General features: G+C 31.3%; 1 protein-coding gene across 1 annotated transcript; it reads right to left on the bottom strand.

Annotated features, from left to right (window-relative positions):
* Window positions 1–24,570, bottom strand: LOC115878628 (lipase maturation factor 2-like). The gene is made up of 10 exons (XM_030895174.1): window positions 24,261–24,570; window positions 23,759–23,942; window positions 23,603–23,704; window positions 22,144–22,337; window positions 21,909–22,087; window positions 14,383–14,620; window positions 5,087–5,292; window positions 4,790–5,030; window positions 4,506–4,722; window positions 1–2,053 (listed from the first exon to the last, which is right to left on the bottom strand). Exons 1-10 carry the CDS (start codon window positions 24,361–24,363, stop codon window positions 1,792–1,794), a joined length of 1,926 nt encoding a protein of 641 aa, XP_030751034.1. The 5' UTR covers window positions 24,364–24,570; the 3' UTR covers window positions 1–1,791.
* Between the last annotated feature and the right edge of the window lie 701 nt (window positions 24,571–25,271).

Below are 25,271 nucleotides of genomic sequence, written 5' to 3'. Positions count from 1 at the left end.
TTGCGATTACCTTTTATTTAGACCTTTATCGTGTACGACATACTTAAGAAAAAAAAACAGTTTACCTTATCATCTAGACACATTTTTTACTCACCAACTATAAAACTAGATATATATTTTATAAAGATCATTGTCTGATGTTCCTTATTTTATTTAGAAGTAATTTAATTTAATGAAAAATAATAATGAAAAAAGTAATTACTAATAAGAAAATTTGTATTATGAACTTAACTAAAACAATATAGACTTTTAAAAATAACATTATGAGATTCGGCTTACCTTAAAACTTTTGTATTTACCCACATTCATTATCATGATACAAATTTAAAAAAACGCATACTTTATATTGTACGAAATTTAAAAATACAAAAATTAATATTTTCAAATGTATTATAAAAAGAAATCATAGCTAATGCTCATTTCTACAGTTTTTAAAACATTATTAATGCAGACAGATCATACTCTTCAAATTATCTCAATAAATGATGTTGATATTTAAATCATTAATCCGTGCAAATTTTTTCATTTGTTCATTTAAGTAACGATAAAAATATAACATTTATGCTTGGAAAATAGAGGGTGTGCCAAATAGTTTGAAACAAATTGAAAAAGATATTATTGAGTTACAGAAAATACACCCGAAATTATATTCAATCATAAGATGTTAGATATAAAATTTAATAAACATGTACTTAAAAATATTTTATTTTAAATTTTGGAGGATTCAAAGTGAAAAATTAGAAATAGAACACTTAAACCTCACCTAGAAGATATTTTATATTTTTAAGAGAAATGGTAGTTCAAATGAACCATTACTCTCGATTCTACTTCAAACGAAATGTTGAACTAAATGTTACTATTCTGCACTAATATGATATAAATAATATATAAAACATTACAAAGACTTTAGTATAGTAATATTTAAAAAAATGAAGTAATAAACCTTGTGATATTTAAGTCAATATCATAAAAAATATTGATACCTAAAAAAATTAATACATATATACCTATAGTACAATACCCTACGGTACCCTAAGTTTAATATTTCAAAATTTAGTAGATTCACAAGGAAGAAATGAGAAATAGAATAATTAAACAGTCCCAGAAAATACTTAATATTATTAAGAGAAATAGTAGTTGAAATGAACAACTATTCTCAATTCTATTCAAAAGGTATATTCAATATTATGTATTATGCCCTTAAATGATATAAAATAATATAAAAAATATGAAGATTGAAGTTTACTATTATTTAAAAGTCTTAAGTGCACAAAAAAATTCTAGTAATTTGTCAATATAAATAATTTAAAAATCTTCTTTTGCCGTAGTCAAAATTAAACATTTGAAATTATTAGATAAGCATAAATGTTGGAAACAACTAACATTTAGAAGATTAAAAAGATCATAAAGTTATACGCAAATTATATAAAAAATAAAAATTATACTCTACAACATAAAAAATATATATAAATAATTGATGTTGCTCTTTAGCTCTCTAAATATTTGATCCAAACAAACCAAAACCCACAATTATCTCAAAAAGATATATCAATGTTAAGAGTTATCGTTTAGTGTAATTTCTGTAAATTAATATGAAAGTGTATAAAGGGCTTTATGAATGGTGTGTTAACAAAAAAAATGTATAAATAAAATCTCTCAGACTATTCACATTCACAAAATAAAAATTGATAACAGAAACACTTTATACTCGTCACATCAATTGATACACCGTCAACTGAGGCGAGTGCCATTCCCGAGTTTACCAATGATTTTTTTTTAAATTACATCGAATTAAGAATTCGATGATGACGTGGTAGCGATGATGGCTAACCCGGCTGTAAACACTGACCAGAACAAAAGCGTCGCCTCGACCTGATTGGCTACGAATCTAACGCTATCCAACACCTGTTTCCACAGAGGATTCAGTTCAGAGGGTTTGCTGGTAGGCAATAGATTTCTGGCTTTCAAGAAATCTTCCAGGGCGGGTGAGTCTTTAGAATAGGGTGGAAAATATTCAGCCACTTGTTCACGGACCCACCAAGCTGTACCAGAACTAGTAGAAAAAAAAAATAAAATTTTATCTCTTTGGGTTCTTACTAAAAAAAAAAGTACTGAGTGATCAACGACAAAGCAAAGTTGATTTTTGAAAAAGAAAGTGTTATTTTTGGAGATGTTTAGGAAATGTAGGTACACTTGTAGTATATTGTGTGCTTCAAGAAAGTGGCGGATATAACGTATAGGATCTACCAAATAACCTTTTAGTCACGCGATTAAGCTTGCCTGGCACAACGACTTAATAAAAATATTTTAAGAAACAAAAATGAATTAATTATAAACATGTAAACATTTATTATTTACATTCATGAAACTCACGTCTCCCTAACAAGACTTAAGGGACATAAAGGGTCAATATTATAGAGTTCCCATTCGAAACATTCTAATAAGGATGCAATGACGAATAAAAATATCAGTAAATAAATATGGCAACTTGACCTTTCAAAAGGCTGCAAAAACGGTAAATATATAGTTAAAATTGATTTATTCCTGAAAAAAACTTTTGATTCTAATTTTTTTTGTAAGTATTTGATATACTTATTATAGATATTGTAAAAACATATTTTTAAGTTTAACCCAGAATCGTTATTTTAAGTTATTTTTATACGTGTTAGAAGTTAGTTAAAAATAATAAATTTATTTTCCTCTTTAAACATACCGTGCTGGCAACTGTTACTTTTGGGTCGGCATTTACATGTGTGGAAGTAAATCGCATAGGGATCTTATTAAGTCGGAGTGGGAGAAATGGGACCGACCGACGCGACGCGCGACGGTGTGCTGTTGCGGCGTTGCCGATACGCCTTTCCCTATTAGGTAAAGTAAAATCACGATCGCAAACCGCTTATTTTTAAAAGACTTTTTTTCAAGAAATAACTAGATAAAATCATTAGGTTTGTAATGTTTCTCAGCATCTGAAATGGAATTATAAGGATATTGTTAGGGTGTCATTTTTTTTATAACGAGAAAGTCAGTAATCGCGATAATTTAAAAACTCAAGTTTTTAACACATAACAGGCAAAATAAAAACACTAAATCACCACAATACACCAAAACACTTTTACTTTTACACTGGACGCGCGTTTCGCTAACCATGTTAGCATCATCAGCAGATGATTATAAACTTTAAACATAACAGAGTTTATAATCATCTGCTGATGATGCTAACATGGTTAGCGAAACGCGCGTCCAGTGTAAAAGTAAAAGTGTTTTGGTGTATTTTGGTGATTTAGTGTTTTTATTTTGCTGTGTAACACCAAAGGTTCCAACCCTCAACTGTAATACATAACAGGCCATAACTCAAGAACCACTTTAGATATTGAAACTTTTTTATTTTCAAGATCGGATATTTTACAATATGTTTACATAAGAAAAATTCGATAAGGTTGTTTTTTCCATTCAAAAATTGTAAACAATCCATCCATTTACTTTTAGAGCACAGCAATTTTCAGCAATCGTGTAATTTTTTTATTGATAAAGATTTTCACATACTGTGTACAAATAAAATACAGCAGAAATAATAACAAAGTTCTTGAAAAAACTACAATCTATTATTTCTAATAGATTTCGAGATATCGATTTTTGAATTCGGAGTTCTAATAGCGCGACCACTATCAAACACCCACTCAATTCCACTTATTTTTACCAAAAATGCAAGTGTTTCTAACTTGCACTTAAAAAAATTCAAGAAAATTCAAGCTATAGGGAAAATTACGACTCGTTAATAAATAAACAAATCAAGTATCACGAGACGTAATTAAATCGTGAAGCTGAACGCATGACGTACACCTTTCCCTAGAACTTTAGGTACCGACAGAGGTATTGATTGGGTCGACCGGTCAACTGCGACAAATCTGCTATATCTCCTTCCACTTCTCTTAGCGATGTGCACAGTTTCTCGGTTTATTTCATACGTTTGGCAACGTGTTTATTGTCCTCTCTTTGTTCAGTACATTATAAACGCATTGTACTCTTCTTACATACGGAAATCTCGACCCAAGACTAACCTTTGCCAGCCCTTAGTATAATAACCCTTAAACCAGTTATTAGTAGTCCAGCTTTCAGAAACAATAGCTCTAGAGGCATTTCTTATAATACGGAAAATTATTATGTTAAATACAAAAATTAGAAACTTTTTGGATTTATATATTATCTAAAAAGTTATATAACTTAACAGAGAAATTAAAAATTAAACTAAAAAATAAACAGCTACATTAAAAGAACATGTTATATCCACACTTTTAAGTACACTGTAGACTCGAAAATAAATTTTAATTGTCCAAAAAATAATGCATTGAGAATGATGCATTAATAAAACATTCCATAAAACCATTCCATTTAACATTTTTTTGTATCTCTCAAAATAAATTAAAAATAATTTCCTATATAAATAAAATAATTTCACAACTTTGCTTTATCAATATAACTAATACTTATATGCAACTAATACTTACTGTTGACTCATTGTAGTAAATTTATATTTATACAAGACGCCTCTAATGTACTTAGGAGGCTTATCTCCAAAGGCCGAATGACTTTTATCAATAAGTATGAGAGCTTCTGGCCTACCAGTCAGCAACCTATGGGTCAAAGACAGTAACCAGGGTTGTTTATCATAAGTACTCTGTGCTGCCCAATAGAACTGCCAATCCAGTCTTGGTGAATATGGAACTGGAGAATTGAAAAAAAAATCGTAAATTAGTATAGGAGTAACACATATAACAAAGAATAACATTACCAACAAAGGGCAAAGAATGATTAATATTGCCTGGCTTATAAAGAAAGTTGTACTCTTTCCAGGGCCCTTCCAAACTGTTTGACCCTTCTAAAATAATCTCTGGCCTGCCTTCAGCTCCGACTATTTTTGGGAACAACCCATACTGATTCACGATTCTAGTCTTGTGTAATCTGTTGTATGTTGTTTGTAACGTTGGGTGAACGGTAGAGTTTGTTTTAGGATGGATAGATGCGAGAGGAACCTATAAAATCGTTACTTATAAACGATTCTGTTTAAAATTGGAATATTAATACTTACAGTACTTGAAAAGAAAATAGTCAGGGCCACAACAGCGTAGAATATAGTGCCCAATATTCCAAACGCTTTGTTTCCACTGTAACCTTTGTTGAACAAGATTCGAGTGAGGCATAAAAGGACTGTGAGAGCCAAAGTCACCAAAATACCACAAATGGCGTATTGCAGATAATCTCCGATGAAATTGCCGAACTGAATCTTCGTAAAAGCTGAAACAAAGATTACACATTATATTATGAAAGAATTATTTCACTGCAGTCATAAAGCATATTGTCATTAATGTGTTTTGTTCTTTACTGAGACTTCTTAAAATCACTGGATCTACTCTTAACACGACTTGTCTTTTGCAGGCCTTACTCTCAGAGAGGACACACCTTGTTGTTTCTAGTTACTGAATACCGAATGTCAAAATTAGTGATAGTCTTTTTCAAATTGTAGAAAAAATTAACAAATTTTTGACTTTTCCACTAATTATACTTCAAAAGTTGCGAAGAATGTCATTTTTGGCCTTTGATTATCACCCGTCAAGAGAAATTGTGGTTAAAAATCAAAAATTGATTGTTTTATAAGCTAAATATTAGGCTCTCTCTATGGATACAACTGACTACCGCAAGCTGTTGCTAGGATATTCTATTAATTTTAATTGTATTTATTAGACATTGTAAATGATCGTAAATTCCTCATATAATTTTATATATAAAATGACAACGATCTTTATTTCATAGCCATCGCCGACGCTGTTTTCTTTATCATAAGGTATTTCTAATAAAAATAAAATAATAAATTTAATTGTTTAATATCAAAAATATTGCTACTGGGACCCACAAAGTAAAATTATTAAGTAGTAATAAATACAAAAATAAAACCATAATTAAATATCACTAAACCTTACATCTTAGAGATTCTTTGAAAAAATCAGATTATTTTAACAATGCCATCAATGAAGCCAATCAATCAAGAATCAACGCCATCTAGTGGCCACTAAAAAAGTCATACCGTACAGTTTATGACTTCAAAAGTAGCGCAAAAAATACATTTTTTCTATACAAAGTTGAATAAAATCAACTTATCCAAAACAGGTACATCAACATTTAAAAGTAAAAATGCTTGACTTGCCTCACCACTATTTTCAATGACAAAAATGGTCTAAAGCAAAAATGTACATAATTAGTTGAAAAATGCACAACGCTTTCTCAACTTACTTTGTTTAAAAAAATTAAGAGAACATTGAATTTTCGATAATGTTACTAGTAAGCCCCTAGCAGCCTACTTTCAAACTTGGAAGAAAATGTCTCTTCGCCGCTCTAGTAATAAAACATTTTACAACAATAAAAGTTTTTAAGACAAGTATTTTCCGACACATGACCGAAACATATCCTCCATCACAAGTACTGGGACAGCCAATACTTATAATATGTAAAAAAATAGTATATTGTTTTATCAGAAGTAAGAATGATACCTTTTTTAGGCAGGCTGTAAGTTTGAAGACATTATTATCTTATTTTATTTTTATATTGTCAATCGCCTGGCAAAAATTAATATTTTTGTGGCAAACAAAATTATTTTTACAGGCATCCTTGCCACCACAAATATCCTCCTGACAATTTATATGTAGTTAAATGTTTTTTTTTTGTTTGTTTTCAATAGACATATTTCCACCTGACGAGTATATTGAGTATGTGTGTGTATAAAAGACTATGATATTTTTTTTGAAAATTGTTTCTTGAGATTATGGTCCGTAATAAAATGTTTTTTAAGTCAAACACATTTTCATAGTCAACGTTTCGATCTTTATTAGATCTTTATCATAACCTTTTTTTTATAACCTTGGACGTCACAAAAACAAAATTATAAATTTAGATTTTAACACAGTAATAGTCACATTACCAGATTTAATACCAAACATAATAGCCTAAGAGCTGACGACATATTTAGAGAACATATTTTAGGCAAGCTAGAATAACTAAAAATGTATAGTTTATTAACTGGTGAACCCAGAATCCAAAGTTTGGCTGGGGGGTTGGGGGTATTTCGCTACTGCGCAACCCATAACATTTGCAAAAAAATAAATCCAAAAAACATTCTTTAGGCAACTTGAAATTTGTTTATTCTTAAATTTTAGCATCTATTTAACCTAGAAATAAGTATGCCAGACTTTTTTTTCGGGTTTAAAGTGTAACCCAACCATTCCAAATATGTTTAATTATTATACCTGGAAAACATACTTTAGGCATTCTAAAATTTTTACAGCGTGTTTATTAGATGATATTAAAAAATGTGTTAATTGCCAGACGAATTCAATGGGATTTAATACTTGCCAGACGCGAATTAAGATTTTAAATAAGCGCGATAAGAAAGTCTTATGAGTATCTATAAGCGCGAGAGAGATAGTTTATTGAGACCCTGTCGGCAGCCGATGCGGCTGACGTAACAGCATTTTGGAGTCGTAAAAACTTAAAAAAAAAACTAACTAATATTGAATAAATAAAAAGAAACATTTTTTAATAAAAATGTATGATTGAAATCCTTTCAATAAGAAGACTTTTCAATTTAAGTATTTTGTATCTGAAAGAATAAAAAGACGAATAATTATTTAAAAATTAGCATAATATAAAATATTTTTTTCAAACGTCACAAAAGTATAATTATTATTATACTTTTGTGACATATTATATTATTATTAATTTTTGCGACCTGATTGACAATATAAAAAAGTCATTTTAACGCCTAAGCATAAAAGTAAAGCACTTTTACTTACTTTTGAATTTATTTAGAAAGATTAACAATGGTACTTTAATAAAATTCCAGAATACTTATTTTTTTAGCACTGTACAGGGTGGGTCAAATTCGACGCTTTTAAATGGAAACACCCTTCTCTATAGGAAATAGACGAAAACTAATATCGGTGTCTGGAGCTCAATTTTTGTCAAAAACGTGATAGTGAAAACCGCATATCGATATCTGTTACCGTTTCGGAATTACGGGGTGTTTTTCAAAAATATGCACTTTTTTCAAATCGCTGTAACTTTTTTGTTATGGAAAATTTTGTATTTTTATGAAAACATTTCCAAAGCACCTTTTTACGTAGAATTTAATGGTTTAAGTATAATTTTTTTAAAATTAATAATTTAAGAATTATCAACAGAAAATTTGATTTTTTATATGGGACACCCTGTATATTTTTAATGTATTGAAAATAATTTAAAATTACCTTTCCAAAAATATAACACACTTGATATTTTGCTCGATTCCTCTTCGAGATATAGAGTATATAAAAATTCGCCCGCTTTAAATGAGCAGGCTTTGAACGGCACCGGCTGTAATGCAAAAAAATCTAGCTGTGAGCATCAATTAAAACGAAAATAATATTTGCTATGAGAGATGCAGAATTTTATAACTATTTAAAATATATTTAATCAACATCAACACATTTAAACTATATCTAATAACAAGAAAAATAAATAGCAAACCAAGACATGAGATTTTGCTATAGGTGTTCTACATATCAACCGTGTTCTGTTATGGACAGACGGGGCAGTTTTTGAACATTTCTCGCGGAATTCATTAACTCAGTGGGGGTGAAAGATACCCTCTCATAACTGCTAAGTATTTCTAATTCTTGTCTAGATTATACGGAAGAATAAGGAACATTTATTTTTCCGCTAATCGATAGGATTAGATCCATGGGCACTAAGTCAGGCGGCCTCGACGGCCAACGGCTGGAATCTTGGTTGGCTATTCAATTATTCTTGAAATTAGATGCAAAAATTTGCGTCTTGGTGGAAAAATATGTTTTCGAGTTCCATTAAGGGCATATCATCAATAAAGGGTCCAAAGCCTACTAGTTAAAAGTGGCGAACTTTTAAAAATTCTGTATTTCGAAGGGGATTATAACAAAATATCAAGTGTGCTATATTTTTGGAAAGGTAATTTTAAATTCTTTTCAGTTAATTAAAAATATAAAGGGTGTCCCAAATAAAAAATCAAATTTTCTGTTGATAACTCTTAAATTATTAATTTAAAAAAAATTATACTTAAACCATTAAATTCTAGGTAAAAAGGTGCTTTGGAAATGTTTTTATAGAAATACAAAATTTTCGATAGCAAAAAAGTTACAGCGATTTGTTAAAAAGGCACATTTTTGAAAAACACCCCGTAACTCCGAAACGGTAACAGATATTGATGTGCGGTTTTCACCATCATGTTTTTGATGAAAATTGAGCTCCAGACACCGATATTAGTTTTCGTCTATCTCCTATAGAAAAGGATGTTTCCATTTAAAAGCGTCGAATTTGACCCACCCTGTACATGGTACCCTTTTGTCGGGACTACGTTTTCTGGTAAAACCACTTCTTTAAATTTTAAACCATGTTGTTGGCGCACTTTTAAAAATTCTTTGTATTTTTGTAGTCTGCCGTCATCAAAAACAATAACTTTGTCATAGTAACTTTTTTACAAACTACACAAATTAAATGTTTTTTATCCATTGTGATTTAGTAGTTAGTAGCGAAATTAGTTACTGAAATATTTATTTGCAGTAATTATTCTAAACTATTTACACTATACACGTCAATATTTAATTTATAAATACATATTTCTACATGGTAACTTAATTCCAACAAAATAATCTCTGAATTAAAAGCCTGCAAATAATTGAAATGAAACCGAAAAAATATTGTTTATGAAAATTTGAAGTACTCCAAAATACTGTTACGTCGGCCGCATCGGCTGCCGACGGGTCTCAATAAACTATCTTTCTCGCGCTTATAAATACTCATAAGACTTTTTTGTCGCGCTCGTTTAAAATCTTTATTCGCGTCTGGCAAGTATTAAATCCCATTGAATTCGTCTGGCAATTAACACATATTTTTTTATATCATCTAATAAACACGCTGTAAAAATTTTAGAATGCCTAAAGTATGTTTTCCAGGTATAATAATTAAACATATTTGGAATGGCCTGGTTACACTTCAAACCCGAAAAAAAAGTCTGGCACACTTATTTCTAGGTTAAATAGATGCTAAAATTTAAGAATAAACAAATTTCAAGTTGCCTAAAGAATGTTTTTTGGATTTATTTTTTTGCAAATGTTATGGGTTGCGCAGTAGCGAAATACCCCCAACCCCCCAGCCAGTCTTAGGATTCTGGGTTCACAAGTTATTAAACTTTTTTTTTGTTATTCTCACTTGCCTAAAATATGTTCTCTAAATATGTCGCCAGCTCTCCGGCTATAATATAGACTATATGTTTGTTTTACAAACAACCAAACAAACATGTAGACTAGAGATGAGCGATATTTTTGTACCGGCGACTTTTACCGGTGACTTACATGGTCACCGGTAATACCAGCGACCTATTTCTACGGCAAGCAGCGAACAGCGACCCTGGTCGCTGTTGAAATAGTCGCTGACGATTGACTACGATATGGTAGCCGGTCCCTGGTCGCAGCATCGAATCTTGGTGCAAACGGAGCACAACGGTGAGGTGTGCGTCAGGCGATGTATTGCAAAATACAGACGAGCGTATTATATGATTTATTTATTTTTTATAACTCACTAATTCTTGGATCTATCACAACCTACTCTTGGAATCATATAAAATATAATACATTAGTATACATTTAATTATCAATTGCAAAATTGTTTAACTAACAAATTTAATTGTATAACTATGTAAGTCAGAAAACATAATTTTTTCGTAAAATGTTGTATACTTGTGATTGTAAATGAATAAAGATTATTATTATTGTATACGGAACTCGTCCAGATATTGACGTTGAATAAAAAAAAAACATTCTCTGTTCATACCTGACATTTAATAAAATGTGTGTATCTTACCGTAACTAATTGACAGTGATGCCTATTATGCAAGAAATAAGAATATTTGAGCGGCTCTCGTAACTAGTAGTGGGAAGTATCGAATGAATACTATCGAAACATTCGATAGTTGCAATTCATTCGAATAATTCGATAGTTAGTCAGAAAACATTCGTTGAAAACTATTCGAATAAAAATTATCGAATAGATCCGTCATCTGCCTTGAAATATTGTATTCTAGTAATTCGGCAGCAAAAACCATTCATTTATAAAATTCATTCATTTATGAAATTTATTTATTCGTCAGGATCGATTATAATAAAATATTAACTGAATTTTAGTTGTCGCACGGCGATGTAGGTTTCTTTCCGAGAAACCCGACAGCGGTCGGTGGCAATGCTATGAAAGAAGCCTTTGATTTTTTGCGGAGTCAGATATAGATAAGGACACATTATTTTTTTTATTGAGGTGCTAGTATTTATACAGAAAATACATTATGAAGGGCGCTGTTGCCATATTTTGGTATTAGTTGATATTAGCAAAGAATATTATTGTTTGACTTTAGTTAGTTAGGGATAGTATGTCTATATATTCTGCATTTTATTAATATTCTGTTGTTACACTGCAATAATACTTGTTATTTTGGATGTAGGAAAATGATTTTTAATGTTTTTAAGCAAGTACTGGTTTAATAAATAATAATAACAGTAATAATTTGTTATACCTATTAACAACAAAATTTAAAATCATTTAATATACATATTTTTTTCAAGTAGTAGCAAAATATAAACAACAAATTAGATGTCAAAATTATTTATATTAGATCCTATTTAAAAATAATATAGTCTCTAAATTTTTTGGGGGGCAACGTTGGTTTATTAAATAATAATAATAATTACAGAACAAATTTGTTATATTAACAACAAATTTTAAAATCATGAAATATAAACATTTATTAATTTTCTAAGCATACAATGTAATGGAAGAAAAATATAAATAAAAAATTAGAAATCAAAATTATTTATATTAGGTGCTTTATATTACTGTTTAAAAATTATATTTACTTTTACTGGCATTTACTTTAAAAAATAAATGAAATATTTCTTCGCAAAAAACTACATGTAAGAGAATTAGCATAAACAAAATACAAACATCGTTAACTTTTTTTTTTAAATTGGCACGTGTAAAACTTTCATTTTAATTTTCTCACACCATAGTTTGAGTTCGATAACCCCCCATTTACTTAACCACATTACTTAAATATGATTATTAAGGTCAACTAATTCATATTATTAAAACATCTAAAATACAAATATGTATTTTTAAAATTAATTGTAAGTTCATCTCATCTCTCTTAAAAATTGTTACTTTTCAAAATTTCCCATTAAAAAATAGACCATATATCATATAAAATTAAATAATTGAAAGATCGGACTACGGAAAACCACACAAATTTTCGGAAAAATTTTGACCACTTGCACATGCACACAATCGTCAATAAATAAAATTAAAAAATAACTACTATTTTAGTATTTTAACTATTTTAATAAACGCAAAAATAGCACGGTATTTATACGGCGAAGTTATAAAATTTGGAAGAACTAATAATGCACTGACGCATAAAAATCAAACGAATACTAAATTTCATTTATCAAAAGCATTCGATAGTCGTGGCTCAACGATAACCATTTAGTCGCACGGCGAGGTTGTCACATATGCTTTAGTATACAAATGAATGAATGATTTTATTCGAATAAAACCATTCGATAGTTGAAATCATTCATTCATTAAACATTCGATAGTCTAATTCATTCGATAGTTCCCATCGCTACTCGTAACGGGATATAAATTTAAAATTAATCTAATACATAAATAGTCATATTAAATATTAAATAAACTTCCCAAAGGAACATTATACGTTTATTTGACTAGACTAGACAAAAAAATGGTATCAAAAATGTTATATCTTTGTCTTTTGGTGAACATAATTTAACTATTATTTTTAGACATAATATTTCGTAATTTGTATATTTAAATAATTATAATTATTGATAAAAGCTAATAATCCTTTCACGTTTTTTTATGTCGCACTTTTATTACAATTACTTACTTTTTTTACTTTTTTTCTTTTCCACAATAATTAACATCGCAACTATTTAATAGACGTACAGCGGCGTATCGAATGAGCTAATTTAAACAGCGACTTCGGCGTGAGTCGCTGGTCGCTGGCACACATCGATACGCCCGGTCACCGTCTCGGCTCCTAGCGCAAGCTGAAAACGGAATCGGATGAAGACGAGCGGTATTTTGTAGTAATGAGTGAAATATCGGTAACTGTTACTTTGTCACTGATATTCTATAATCACAGTCACGGCCTGTGACTGATTTGAAAATAAACGGTGACTTGTTAAAGCGTGACGATTACAGTTAATTGTGATTTCTCTGGTAACGAGAAAATACTTCACAGAGCGAGACGTCGCGCGTCGCGAACGCAGCTGCCGATGGCGCTGCGTTCGTGACTCAGTTCACAGTCACGAGTCGCGACGTACGTCTCATAGGATAGATATCTGACAAAGTGATCTAAAGACAGTGACTTTTAGAAGTGATTTAATTTTTTATGTATTTTATATTTTATTACTATTTTTTATCACTACGAATCGGTTTGGTTCCTTTTTAGTTTAGCAGGTTTTTTTAAAGCCAAACATAAAGTTTTACCTTTATACTGTTTATTTTTTTTAGAAACTTATTTTTTTATATATTTCGTTTATTTTAATACAAAGGAAAATATTTGTTGTTTAATGTATTACTTATCTCGTGTTGTTAAGTTTTGTTCGTTATGGTTATGAGCATATTGCATATTTTATTCTTTTCCCATTGGTTTATTTAAATAAAAAAATTGTTTTATTTTTATTTTTTAATATACATTTTACCCACTGTTTAGTGTTTTCTATTTCAGCGGCCTTGGATAAAGGACAAATAAAAATTAGTATAACAACAACAGAATCGTATCATTCGTATCGTATCTTATATTTTAGCCGTGATTGTGCTTTCGGATTCATAATCATAAAGTCGCAGTCACAGTTAAGAGTCACAGATAATACAAAGTCGCTGTCACAGGTAAGCCTGTGAACAGAAAATCACGGTTTGGCTCATCACTAGTATTTTGTACCGGTGAGTCCCGACCGACGCGACGGTCCCGCTGCTAAGAGTAACCAGCGACCGTCTGGTCGCTGTCACCGGTATACCGGTGACTTAAAGTCTCTGTAAAGCATCTCTAATATAGAATATATATTTGTTTTGATAAAGATCTAATAAAGACAGAAACGTTGACTATGAAAATGTGTTTGACTTAAAAAAAAACATTTTATTACGAACCATAATCCCAAGAAACAATTCTCAAAAAAAATATAATCTATTGTCCGAAGAATGATACAATCCAAAAAGGATTATAAGAAATATTATGAACATTAGAGAACTGCTTACCAATTTGAGCATCCAATATTCCACCAGTAAATTTTATTCCGTACAATTTAACAGCTCCATAGGCTAGACCAGCCCAGACACCAACAGTTAACGTGTGGTCCAAAAGATCTAACTTTGAATTGGGTTTTTTCTTGCCAAAGAATACTTGATCGTCCAACAAAGATAAGAGAAGAGTGACTATCAAGATGTTCTCGTAGTTAAAATTGCCCGTAGCAACAATGCAAGTTTGTAAAAAGGCCTAAAAATATAAATCAATGCATTTTAGAGAAATTGAACTTACAGTCACTATCATAATAGTGGGTTTTTATTCTACCATAGTATAAGTTAAGCAGTAGTTTATCTTAACACTATTGACGGAAAGTAGTATTTATTTGATGGTGCTGGTATTACATACCATACCAGAGAAATAAGAGCATCACAGTAGCCTTTCAAATGACAATTATTGATAATTTGTGTCAAGGTCCACACATATGTCATTCATTAAAACTTGACATAAAATCTTTGACATAAAATTTTTTCAAATAGATTTGTTTGAAAAGTTTTTAAGTTTTCCAACTACAAGCAAAGTTTATATAGATGACGTAGATGGAAAACGGATTTTTTTTTCGTCAAGTTTTAAAGTGTTGTATTTTTTTACTTTTAGCCCTATTTTCATGAATTTTTTAGCAAAGTCTATATAAATCTATCAACTTTAATACACAAACTCAGTTTTTTATAAAGTTTATTATTTGGCTTATTACACAGGGTTAATTGAAGGGCTGTTTTTACACTAACTTTAAAACACCCTAGACAATAATTTCGTGAGTTACTTTTCTTAAAACATTATTTTTCGACCAGAACCATGTCTCCTGAGAATTTTATTATTTGACTTACTTTTGTCAACACATGCCTTGGTTAATTGGTGATGGTCCACTTTAGGTACGTCGTCAATCCTGAAGTTATTGATGTAAATTTGATATTAATATATTCTACAATTAATGTTTTAACGTTTTAAGTACGCATCGTACGGATACTCGGCTAAATGTTTGAGATTTCTGCAATAAAATTATTTGTTTTTTGAGGTTAGAATATAGCTTTCTTTATTAAGTTTAATAAGAGTGACAAGGAAGACGCAGATTTAGGTTTATTTGTCTTTTGCTCGCGTCTGCGTATATCGCTGGCGGTAATAATGAAATATTGAAAATTGAAATTTTGTTTTATTTATACTTTCCTATTCATTTTGAAAAATAGCGGTAGCGATATTAAGCTGATAAGAATAGATATTATATTTTGATCTATTAAAGGTTGAGAAGAGGATTACAATGGTAAAAACGTCCGCCGTAATCGAGTTTTGATTGCATTGGTTACAGCATTCTTTTTGGGGGGTTTGTTTTTGGTGTTATTTATGGACGATCCGCAGTTTTTTGTTAGAAAATGTCATTATAAGTGTTCCTCTTCTCAATTCTGTATAGAAAATTTTAAAAGTTTGACGTACCTAAAGTGGACCAGACCCAGTTAATTTTCAAGGGCGAAATGAACTTGTCACCAACAATTTGCAATTTCTTCAACTATCATTACTTTATGATGTCATTTTTAGCCGTTCATACCAACAGGTATGGTAAGCTATTAAGATCGGCAAAAACAAAAGTTTTTTTTAATTTCACTCAAAATGAGTTATTTGGGCCATAAATGACCTAAATACAAAATATTTTCATGGTGTCTGTCTGTCTGTCCGTCTGTCTGTAACACGATAACTCAAAAACCGCTAAACCGATTTTAACCAAATGTGGCACAAAAATACTGTGGCACCCGAGAATCTGGCCATTAATGTTTGGTGGGAGGGGGAGGAGGGGGTTGGTAAAGGGGGATTGGGAGGGGGTTGAAAATTTAAAAAAATCGTAACTCCAAAATTACAGTAGCTAGCGAAACGCGGTTTTCAATTTAAGATTAGGAATAATATTTGCAACAAAATTTGTAATAACATCAAAATCAGTGGCAGTTTTTGAGATAAAAAAATTGGAAAAATTCCTTTACTTTGAAACTAAAAGAATTGCCTACCAACTTTTTATAAACATTTTTTTTAGTATGGGCGGTTATACGTGCCTACCGGCGCCAATTTTTTAATATCACGAGATGGTTTTGCTGAGTATTATCATAATGTCATATCGACACTGATTAGAACTATATTAAAATTTAAAAAAACGCTATATTAAAATTTAAAAAACGTTAAAAAGTAACAATACAGGCTTGGTTTCATAAATATTGGTAACACTAACGGAACTAAGAATATTAAAAAAGTAACTGTAATCACTAAGTGTACAAATAAACAAAAAACTGGTAAAAAATACTCTTAATACTTTGTATGGCCTCCCCTGGCTGATATAACTGTCTGTAGGCGTGGGTTCATGCTATTAAGCTGCAAATATATTGTGTTACGTTTTCCCATTCTTCTTCAAGGACCAAGCATAATTTCGGCCATCTTCAACACTGAGGACCATATTCAATCATACACAACAATAATCACCAAAGCCACCTCGTCATTATGAAAAATAACATCAAAAAGTAACGATAATTGAAAAAAATTGCAAAATGTTTGTAGCAAGTTCGTTTTGCTCTTAAAAATTAACCAAGACATGTGTTGACATGAGTCAAAAAACAAAATCTTCAGCAGAATGCTCGAAATTATTGCACAGGGTGTTTTAAAGATAGGGTAAAAGACTCTTCGATTAACCCTATATAATAAGTCAGATACTAAAGTATATAATACACTGAGTTTACGAATTAAAGTTGATATATTTATATACAGTTTGCTAAAGAAATCAAAAAAATAGGGCTAAAAATAAAAAATATAACATTTTAAACTAGACCATAAATTTCTCTGTTGAATTTTTTTTCTGCATCTGAGTGTAGTTTCTATCATCTGCTGATCATGCTAACATAATTAGAGCTCAAACGCACTGACGCGACGGCCAGGTGGCAGCGACCAGCCAACGCCGCGCCGCTTTTGTCGCCCACGTAGGACGAAGCGTTGGCGAAACGAGCGTCCAATGCAAAATTAAATTGTTTTGGTATATTTTGGTGAATCAGTGTTTTATTTTACTGTTATAACACTAAAGATTCCAATTATATTTTAATAAAATATTTGTATAATAGGAGCAGAAAAAAAACAATATAAAATACAATTTATCAGTTACTTAAAGGTGCGTTCACACGAGCTGCGCCGCTCCGCGCCGCGAAAAACATTTTTTTAACATGTACTTTAAAGTGTTTTTTTTAGCGCGCACAAAAATGTATCTTAAAAAAATGGTTTGCGCGGAGCGGCGCAGCCGGTGTGAACGCACCTTAAGAGTCCATTTCACTAGTCCGAAAAAGTAGCAAAATAAGCGTTCGGCATTTATTGTTTTATGGAAAACTGGTTAAGTTTTTTTACACAAATGAAGAAGGAACTTAAGGATAAAGGATTATACTATATCCGTATTGTAGCACATTTTTAGTTAACTTCTTTATTTTCAAGATTTTGATGGTCAGACATCAATCAACAAAATATTCCTAATGTTTGGATTATTTTTTTTTTCGAAAACAAAGACATAGTTTAAAATTCTGTTGCAATACAGAAATACACACACCGGAAAATCTAGGAATATCATTTTGTTAAAGTTAAATATAAATGTTTTGAATAAACAACCACATATTTATAGGCCGATTCTTTCAACTTCGATTGAAACGAAGTAGTCACACTAGTTATTTCTAAATTTGGGATATTTGCAGAAGTGTTTATGCATTTTTTGTCAAATGTATAAAAAGCATCTAGCATCAATTGTTCGAATTTAACCTGTACTGACTATGTTTTTATGATAACTGGCCAGAATTCATTCAAATAACTCTGTTTAGTATTGCCAAGGATGGAATTATTCGATATATAAAATAACATATTTAATATTAATATATTTCGTAAATTAATAATTCGATTGAAAGGAAATATAAAATAATTAAAGTTCATTGGCATTTACGCCACAAAAGTAAAGTTTTAAAAATCAAAGTTATAAGCATAATTGGCAATTGCGAGATATTTCCTTTCAATATTACGAATTAATAAAATCATCAAATCAGCACTAACGCGGTCATCGCACCGGTCATCGCACCGATAGACCAATAATGCTGATTCGATGATTCGACGTAACGAACCAATAAATACAAAAATGTCACCTGTTGGGGGAACAGGGGATAGTCGAGAATTGATGTTCGATAAGGTCGCGGTCGACATTCCGGCATTGACGTTACACTACCCTGACACTGCCCTCGAACCAGTGATGATGTTCGTCCAAAAATATAATATGTAAGTACATATTTAGTTTTATAATTATTTCATTATTCGTAAATTAATTAAATTGATTATTAAATTGAATCATCTGTATTATTCCGCTATGCCCCTAGTCATAACCCACAAAATGGGTCGTGACAGTATTAAACGACATTATGGAGCGTAGACATCTTAACAGAGACGAAATGCTAAGGGCCATGGGTATGCTCGAAGCTGGAATGCGCCAAATCGACGTAGCTAGAGCATTAAATACAACGCAAAGTGTAATATCGCGATTAAGTGCACGCTACCGTGAAAGTGGTGATGTTACTGAAAGACACACAGGGCGACATCGCATTACTAACCCTCAACAAGATCATTTTTTACAATTAAATGCTCAACGCCGACCGACTCTTACAGCACCAGAGCTTAGTTTAATTCTCCAGGAAACACATAATGTAACCGTTAGTCCTGACATTGTTCGCAATAGATTAAGAGAGGTCAACTTAAGAAGCAGACGCCCCTGGAGAGCTCAACCCTTAACGAGAGGAAATCGAGAGGTACGATATTTGTGGGCTCAAGATCATGTTCATTGGTCGAATGAACAATGGGCTAATGTTCTCTTCACGGATCAGTCACGCTCTGGAATTCATCCGGATTCGAGAAGGCTTAGGGTATGGAGAGAACCGGGAAATCTTATTCGGTTGGATCATGTTCAGGAAGTGCACCCTTATCAAGGTGGAACAATTATGGTCTGGGGAGGAGTCCAGTTAGGCCGAAAAACCGATCTCGTTTTTCTTGAAAGGTTTCTAACAGGAATCACATATCGTGATTTAATTCTTGAGCCTGTCGTGTTACCATATGAGAATGATTTTGGGAGAAACTTCATTCTCATGCATGACAATGCACAGCCTCATACAGCCAGAGTGGTAAGTGAGTTTATCAATGTTTTATCAATCAAATATCTTACCCTGGCCGGCACAATCTCCTGACCTCAACCCCATCGAGCACGTATGGGACGCGATCCAAAGAAGAATTTTGAGAATGGGTATGCCTCGTGAAACTCGTAGGGATTTGATTCGGGCCGTGAATGCAGCGTGGCAGGCTGTACCTCAAGAAGAGATCGACAACCTGATCAGGAACATGGAGAGACGATGTAGGGCTGTAATGAACAGTAGAGGAGACCATACCCTTTATTAAGTAAAAATGGTTTTATCTTTTTTTTTAATTCACAGTTTAGAATAAAAAAAATGTGTGTATTTTTTGGAGTTCAATAAAAATCAAGGTGAATTTGAAAAATTCGGTAAATTTCGCATTTTTATTTCCAATACGTCCTGTAAACGATTTGCTTATTTTAATTTTATTATATCAGAAATGCAAATAATAAAATTACTGACGATGGCTGGATAAAATTGTAATATCCCTAGACTTTTCCGGTGTGTGTAGATTGAAGTTTTGTGATTACAGTGATATATAATTTATATGGTTTTGTAACAAATTGCTTGCTATTTTATGGCAAATGCTGAAGCTCTGCAAACTTTAATCAAGCCTTAATCAAAGCACGTGTGTTTGGAATTTTGGGTGTGGCTTAACACCACAGGATCTGGCTAAGCCTTAGGCAGATTTCTGAAATATAATATATATTTCCTTCGGCCACACACCCGTTTTACCCGACCCCTTAGAGCGACCCGAAAGTACATTGTAACAGACTCTTAAGTATTTAAATAAGATTTTACTTTGGCACCAAAAAATCATAAAATAAAATAAACTTACTATCATAAAATAAAATAAAAACACTATATATTCTACTCATGTAAACAAAATGTATAACTTATCAACTCAAGAATTAGCTTCAATAATTATGTTGCTTATGGTCTTGTTAACTTTTTTCGAAGTGATGCAAAATATCAAACTACATTCAATATGCTTTAAAAAAATTCAAAATATCATATTAAACCATTTCAAATAAAAAAAGGAAAGCAATAGTAAACATGCTACAATATATCAAACATGAAAAAGATAAAACTGCTTAAGCCAAATATAGGTCATTAATCTTTGTCACAACTGAGGAATATGATGTAGTTGAAGGGACATATAAATCACATCTACTCTAGTTTTATAGAAGAGAAAAGTAGCTACCCTTTAGAAGGATCTTCTATGAGAAAACTTACTACTTATACCTACTTATACCACAGATTAGGTATACTATATGTATACAGATAAAAATCTTATCCCAAATTCGTGGTACGAAAATTGTTTTTTATGACGATGTGCAAACGAGTAAAATTTCCTGTGCGCAAAAATAAACTCGCGTAAAACAACAATAAACAGCGTAATAGAGAGATATCGGTAAACCGAATAACGTGCATGGACGTTAATAAGGGTGTTATTTCCTTTACGTGAGGTGGTATTAACTCTCTTCATTTATAGTTATCGGATCGGAAAGAATTCTGTTCTCGTCGCGTCCGCTATTTAAACTTAACCTAACTATGAATTTAAAACTTTGAAATTGTTTTGTTTACTAGGTATTTTAAAACTAAAGGGCTAAAGTGCTTATTTCCAGTGCTTCATTGTTCAACGTCTGACAGTGGGTTTAGGGCAACAAGCAACAAATTCTCTTAGAAGGGCTAAGTCGTCATCTGCTGTAAACCTAAGCCTCTTTATAGGTTCTTTACTAATGGAAGAGGTGGAATCTATATTTTGGGCCATATTTATTTAATTAAAACTTATCCCAGCTACTTAAATATCAAATTACCTAATAAAACTAAAGTAATAATTCAAAACAATTCAAAAATAACCTAAAATAAAAGATCTCGCCGCTCGCCGGCCGGCCCCGGTTGTTAAATGTACCCGCACATGCCCATTTAAGCAATTTTTGAACGTTATTTAGAAATAACGCTTGATGTAATTAATCCGCAAATTACGTCAGGCGGTAACGTTATTAGCAGGTGTTGCGTTAAAAATTGACTCGCGCATATCGTAACCATGATAAGGTACGCGTAAATACTGCATGACGCTATTCGGTTTTCCGATATCTCTCTAATAACTGCGCCGGTCAGGCGCTGTGCACAATTAGAGGCTATAAGTCGGCGTGCTATGTGCGCAAACTAGTATCCTAACTAGTGCGCGATTCCGAAACTTGGAATCACGAAAAACTATAAAGAAAAAACAAAGTTTATAATCTGTATGATCTGTGCTTATACCTTATACTATATTATTACTAAAACATCAAAAGCATGCCACTTACAATAAGATGAAAAGCTGTAAATCTAGCTCCTCTGATTGGTAAGAAAAATAAAAAGGGTACTGCCGTCTCACAAATGCTTGCATAGACTGTTGAAAGTCTTAAAATCCATTTCGGTAAATGATGGGCATACCATGATAAAGGGTTTGGCAAAGGCATTGTTTCAAATTGGTGATTTAAAGCTAAAAATGGACAAAACATTATACAAGTTCCTCCATGTTTCCATTACCAAATTTACCAGATAGAGTCCACCATTTTGGACAACCACCCAAAAGTTTTGTTACCCCAATAGTGAATAAATATCTGAAGACCAACCATCTACAAATCCAAAAGCTAATCAAATCTATGGTGGCACTTTTACTTCTTCTGCGAGATGGGAAAAATGGGGCCATAAATATAGCCAGAAAGCCAGCTTCAAGAAGGAAATCATCACTAAATAAAGAGAGGTTCAATTTTAGTAGGTATAAATAATAATAATGCTGCTCTACTGCTTATATTAACATTTAAAAACACTAAAAGTAAGGCTTCATAATGCAAATTTAATGGTTTGGAGTATGAAATGGTAAAATAATATTAAAAAATGTCTATACCTAGGTATGTGGCGGATTCATCTCTCCAAAAAATCCTCTATGGGTATTTCGCCACTGCAAGAAAATCTACAAAATAAAATAGATATTTTTTATAAACACTTCTGCGTTAACCCAAACAGAAACTACTTGTCAGAAGTTAGGTTTACAGATATACAAATTTGCCTAACGAACAAAAAAATGCTTAACGTTTCAGAAAGTTTATCTCTTTCCATCGTCGGAAGCAAAAAAAATATAAAGAATAAAGAAAAAAACTATTTAAAATATTTAAATTCAACTATTCGAGAACGCTTTAGTTTTTTAAAACAGATACATAAAACAAGGCTGGAACTTGATCAGTTATGCTGTATTTCCAGTCTTTTTGTAATTTTGTATATTTTTCTTTTCTTTATATTTTTGTTTATTGTGTTTTATAATTCTTTTGGTTGTATCTAATCTATGTACACAAATTACAATAAATTTTCTTATTATTATTATTATTATACATCTACAAAAATATAATAATATAATGATATAATATATGTCATTTTTCACCTAACCAAACCAACAGAACGTCAACGGTTTTTTGTAGATGTACCTGTTTTAAATAACTAAAGTGTTCTCGAATAGATGAATTTAAATATTTTAAATAGTTTTTTTCTTTATTTTTTGTATTTTTTTTTTTTTGCTTCCGACGACGGAAAGAGATAAACTTTCCGAAACGTCAAGCATTTGTTTGTTCGTTAGGCAAATTTGTATATCTGTAAACCTAACTTCTGACAAGTATCCATTTGGTATGTATCCAATATGTATCCGTTTGGATCAACGCAGAAGTGTTTACAAAAAATAACTATTTTATTTTGTTATTTATTTCTTGCAGTGGCGAAATACCCATATAGGAGTTTTTGGAGAGATAAAATAATATTATTGTGATTTAGATTAGAGACATCTAAAAAGACATCTTTTTATCAACATAAAAAAGCATTTATCTTTGATGATATTTAAATGACCTTAAATATGCATGAAACTGTAACAGAGTAATAGAAAACCAGTTTGTTATTTGAGCTAAATTATTTTACTTAAGGAATATCAAATATCTTCAACAATAATAAAATAACTATAAATACTTACTAATTATTTTCAACAAAAGATTGTCCTACTTGATACAAAGAAAAATATAATGACCATAAAGCTGTAAATACAGGTACAATACAGAATTTCTGTGATACCAGGCTAAAAAATAAAAAAATAATAATAATAAACATTAACAGTTGAATTTTATATTACCCTGTGAATGCTAAGAATGCTCCAAATAGTGATAGAACATCAATAGCAGCACTGGTACTCAGTCCTAAGTATGGTGCCAACCAGAGCAACGTTGGTTGATAGTGTATTTTGGCTGAGAGTGTTTTATGTTTACTGTTTTCCAATACAGATCTCGCTGGTAAAATACCATTATCGCCATATAAACCTACAATTTTTTTATACAATAGATTTAAGGTATACTTACGTATTATTAGGTAGTTATTGATATTCACATTAAATATCGGATTTCTGTATGTATTTATTTCCAAAATCCAAAGAAGTAAACAAATTAATCACAATTCTAATTGTGGAAATTACTTAATACATAGGTACTTTTATTATTTATATAAATACCATAATATACTAAATGATAACTTTGTAATAAAAGAATTGCATAAACAGGTAAAAATAGAATACGTGTGAACTACAATTAATTAATGCGTCCTTAACGGTTCATACTATTTGTTTACAACGATTAGCTTACCTGGAGCTTGATAATAAAAAGACAAAAAAGCCGAAAGGTAAACTATACAGAAAGTCCTTAAAAATAGGTTCCTCGTGTAACCAACAGGTTTAATCCCGCTCATATTTGATAAAAAAATGCCACTTTTATTGACGAAACGATACAAAAACCATCGAACCACGTTTCCGTATTTCTCACAAGCAAGCTAGCGTTGTTTTTAATTCGATTGCATTGGAGAGGAGAGAAATTTTAATTAAATAGACATAGGAAATATAGGAATGGCAATCCACATAAACATCGCGCACACTCCAAGTTAAAGAGATGTTTGTGGTCTGTGGATGAGTTAAAGTCATAAAGTAACTAAAATAAAAGAGTGTTTGAAAGGTTGTCTAACTTGGCCATAATGTTGCATAGTTCAGTTAGGGCTCCAAAGCGTCGCCACCTGCTATCTGTCACGTGTCATGACAAGATTGACAAGTGACATGACAGCAAATTATTTGTATTTTGCAGTTGTTTACAATTATGTTTTGAATTTTGGAATTTTGTTATTATTTTGTGTAGTATACACTTTGTTTGTTTGTTTTGTGTTTGTGCGTACAGAAATTATGGAGGAAGTTTTGTTTCCCGAGGAACCAGAGACCTTATATTTCTCTATGATTTGAACTTTGTTTTGTGCTATGTGTTTTACGGTCATCATGTAATATTTTGTTCAGCCGATGATGTGATTTGAACACGATCCAGGAAAGGGTATCATGCAAGGCAAGTTTGATATGTAAAGACATTGCCCATCTCTGAACTCAATAACGTAAAGCGAACTGACTATATATTCGCGCCTTGATTTCACAGTGTTGAACATTTGCTACCTCAACTGAACTTCAACTGCTGAGTTTATAAATCCAACTTACAGGTGAATTAATTTTTGATGATGTCTTATTTAAATCTTAATCTGTTATAATAGCATGGATTGCAAACCCTGCGATCTTATATGCTTTGTTAGTGGCGTTGTTAAATACGTTTTATAATACTATAGGT

Source organism: Sitophilus oryzae, unplaced genomic scaffold (assembly GCF_002938485.1).
Source record: "Sitophilus oryzae breed Bouriz unplaced genomic scaffold, Soryzae_2.0 scaffold_1063_pilon_pilon, whole genome shotgun sequence".
Classification (NCBI taxonomy): domain Eukaryota; kingdom Metazoa; phylum Arthropoda; class Insecta; order Coleoptera; family Curculionidae; genus Sitophilus; species Sitophilus oryzae.
This window is presented reverse-complemented; position numbering and strand designations above follow the sequence as displayed.

Coding starts and splice junctions, on each gene's coding strand:
- LOC115878628 (XM_030895174.1), bottom strand. CDS start 24,363: ATGAGCGGGATTAAACCTGTTGGTTACACGAGGAACCTATTTTTAAGG. Junction 14,621..21,908: donor TTACAGCTTTTCATCTTATT/GTAAGTGGCATG, acceptor TTATATTTTTAG/GCCTTTTTACAAACTTGCAT. Junction 5,031..5,086: donor CTATTTTCTTTTCAAGTACT/GTAAGTATTAAT, acceptor ACGATTTTATAG/GTTCCTCTCGCATCTATCCA.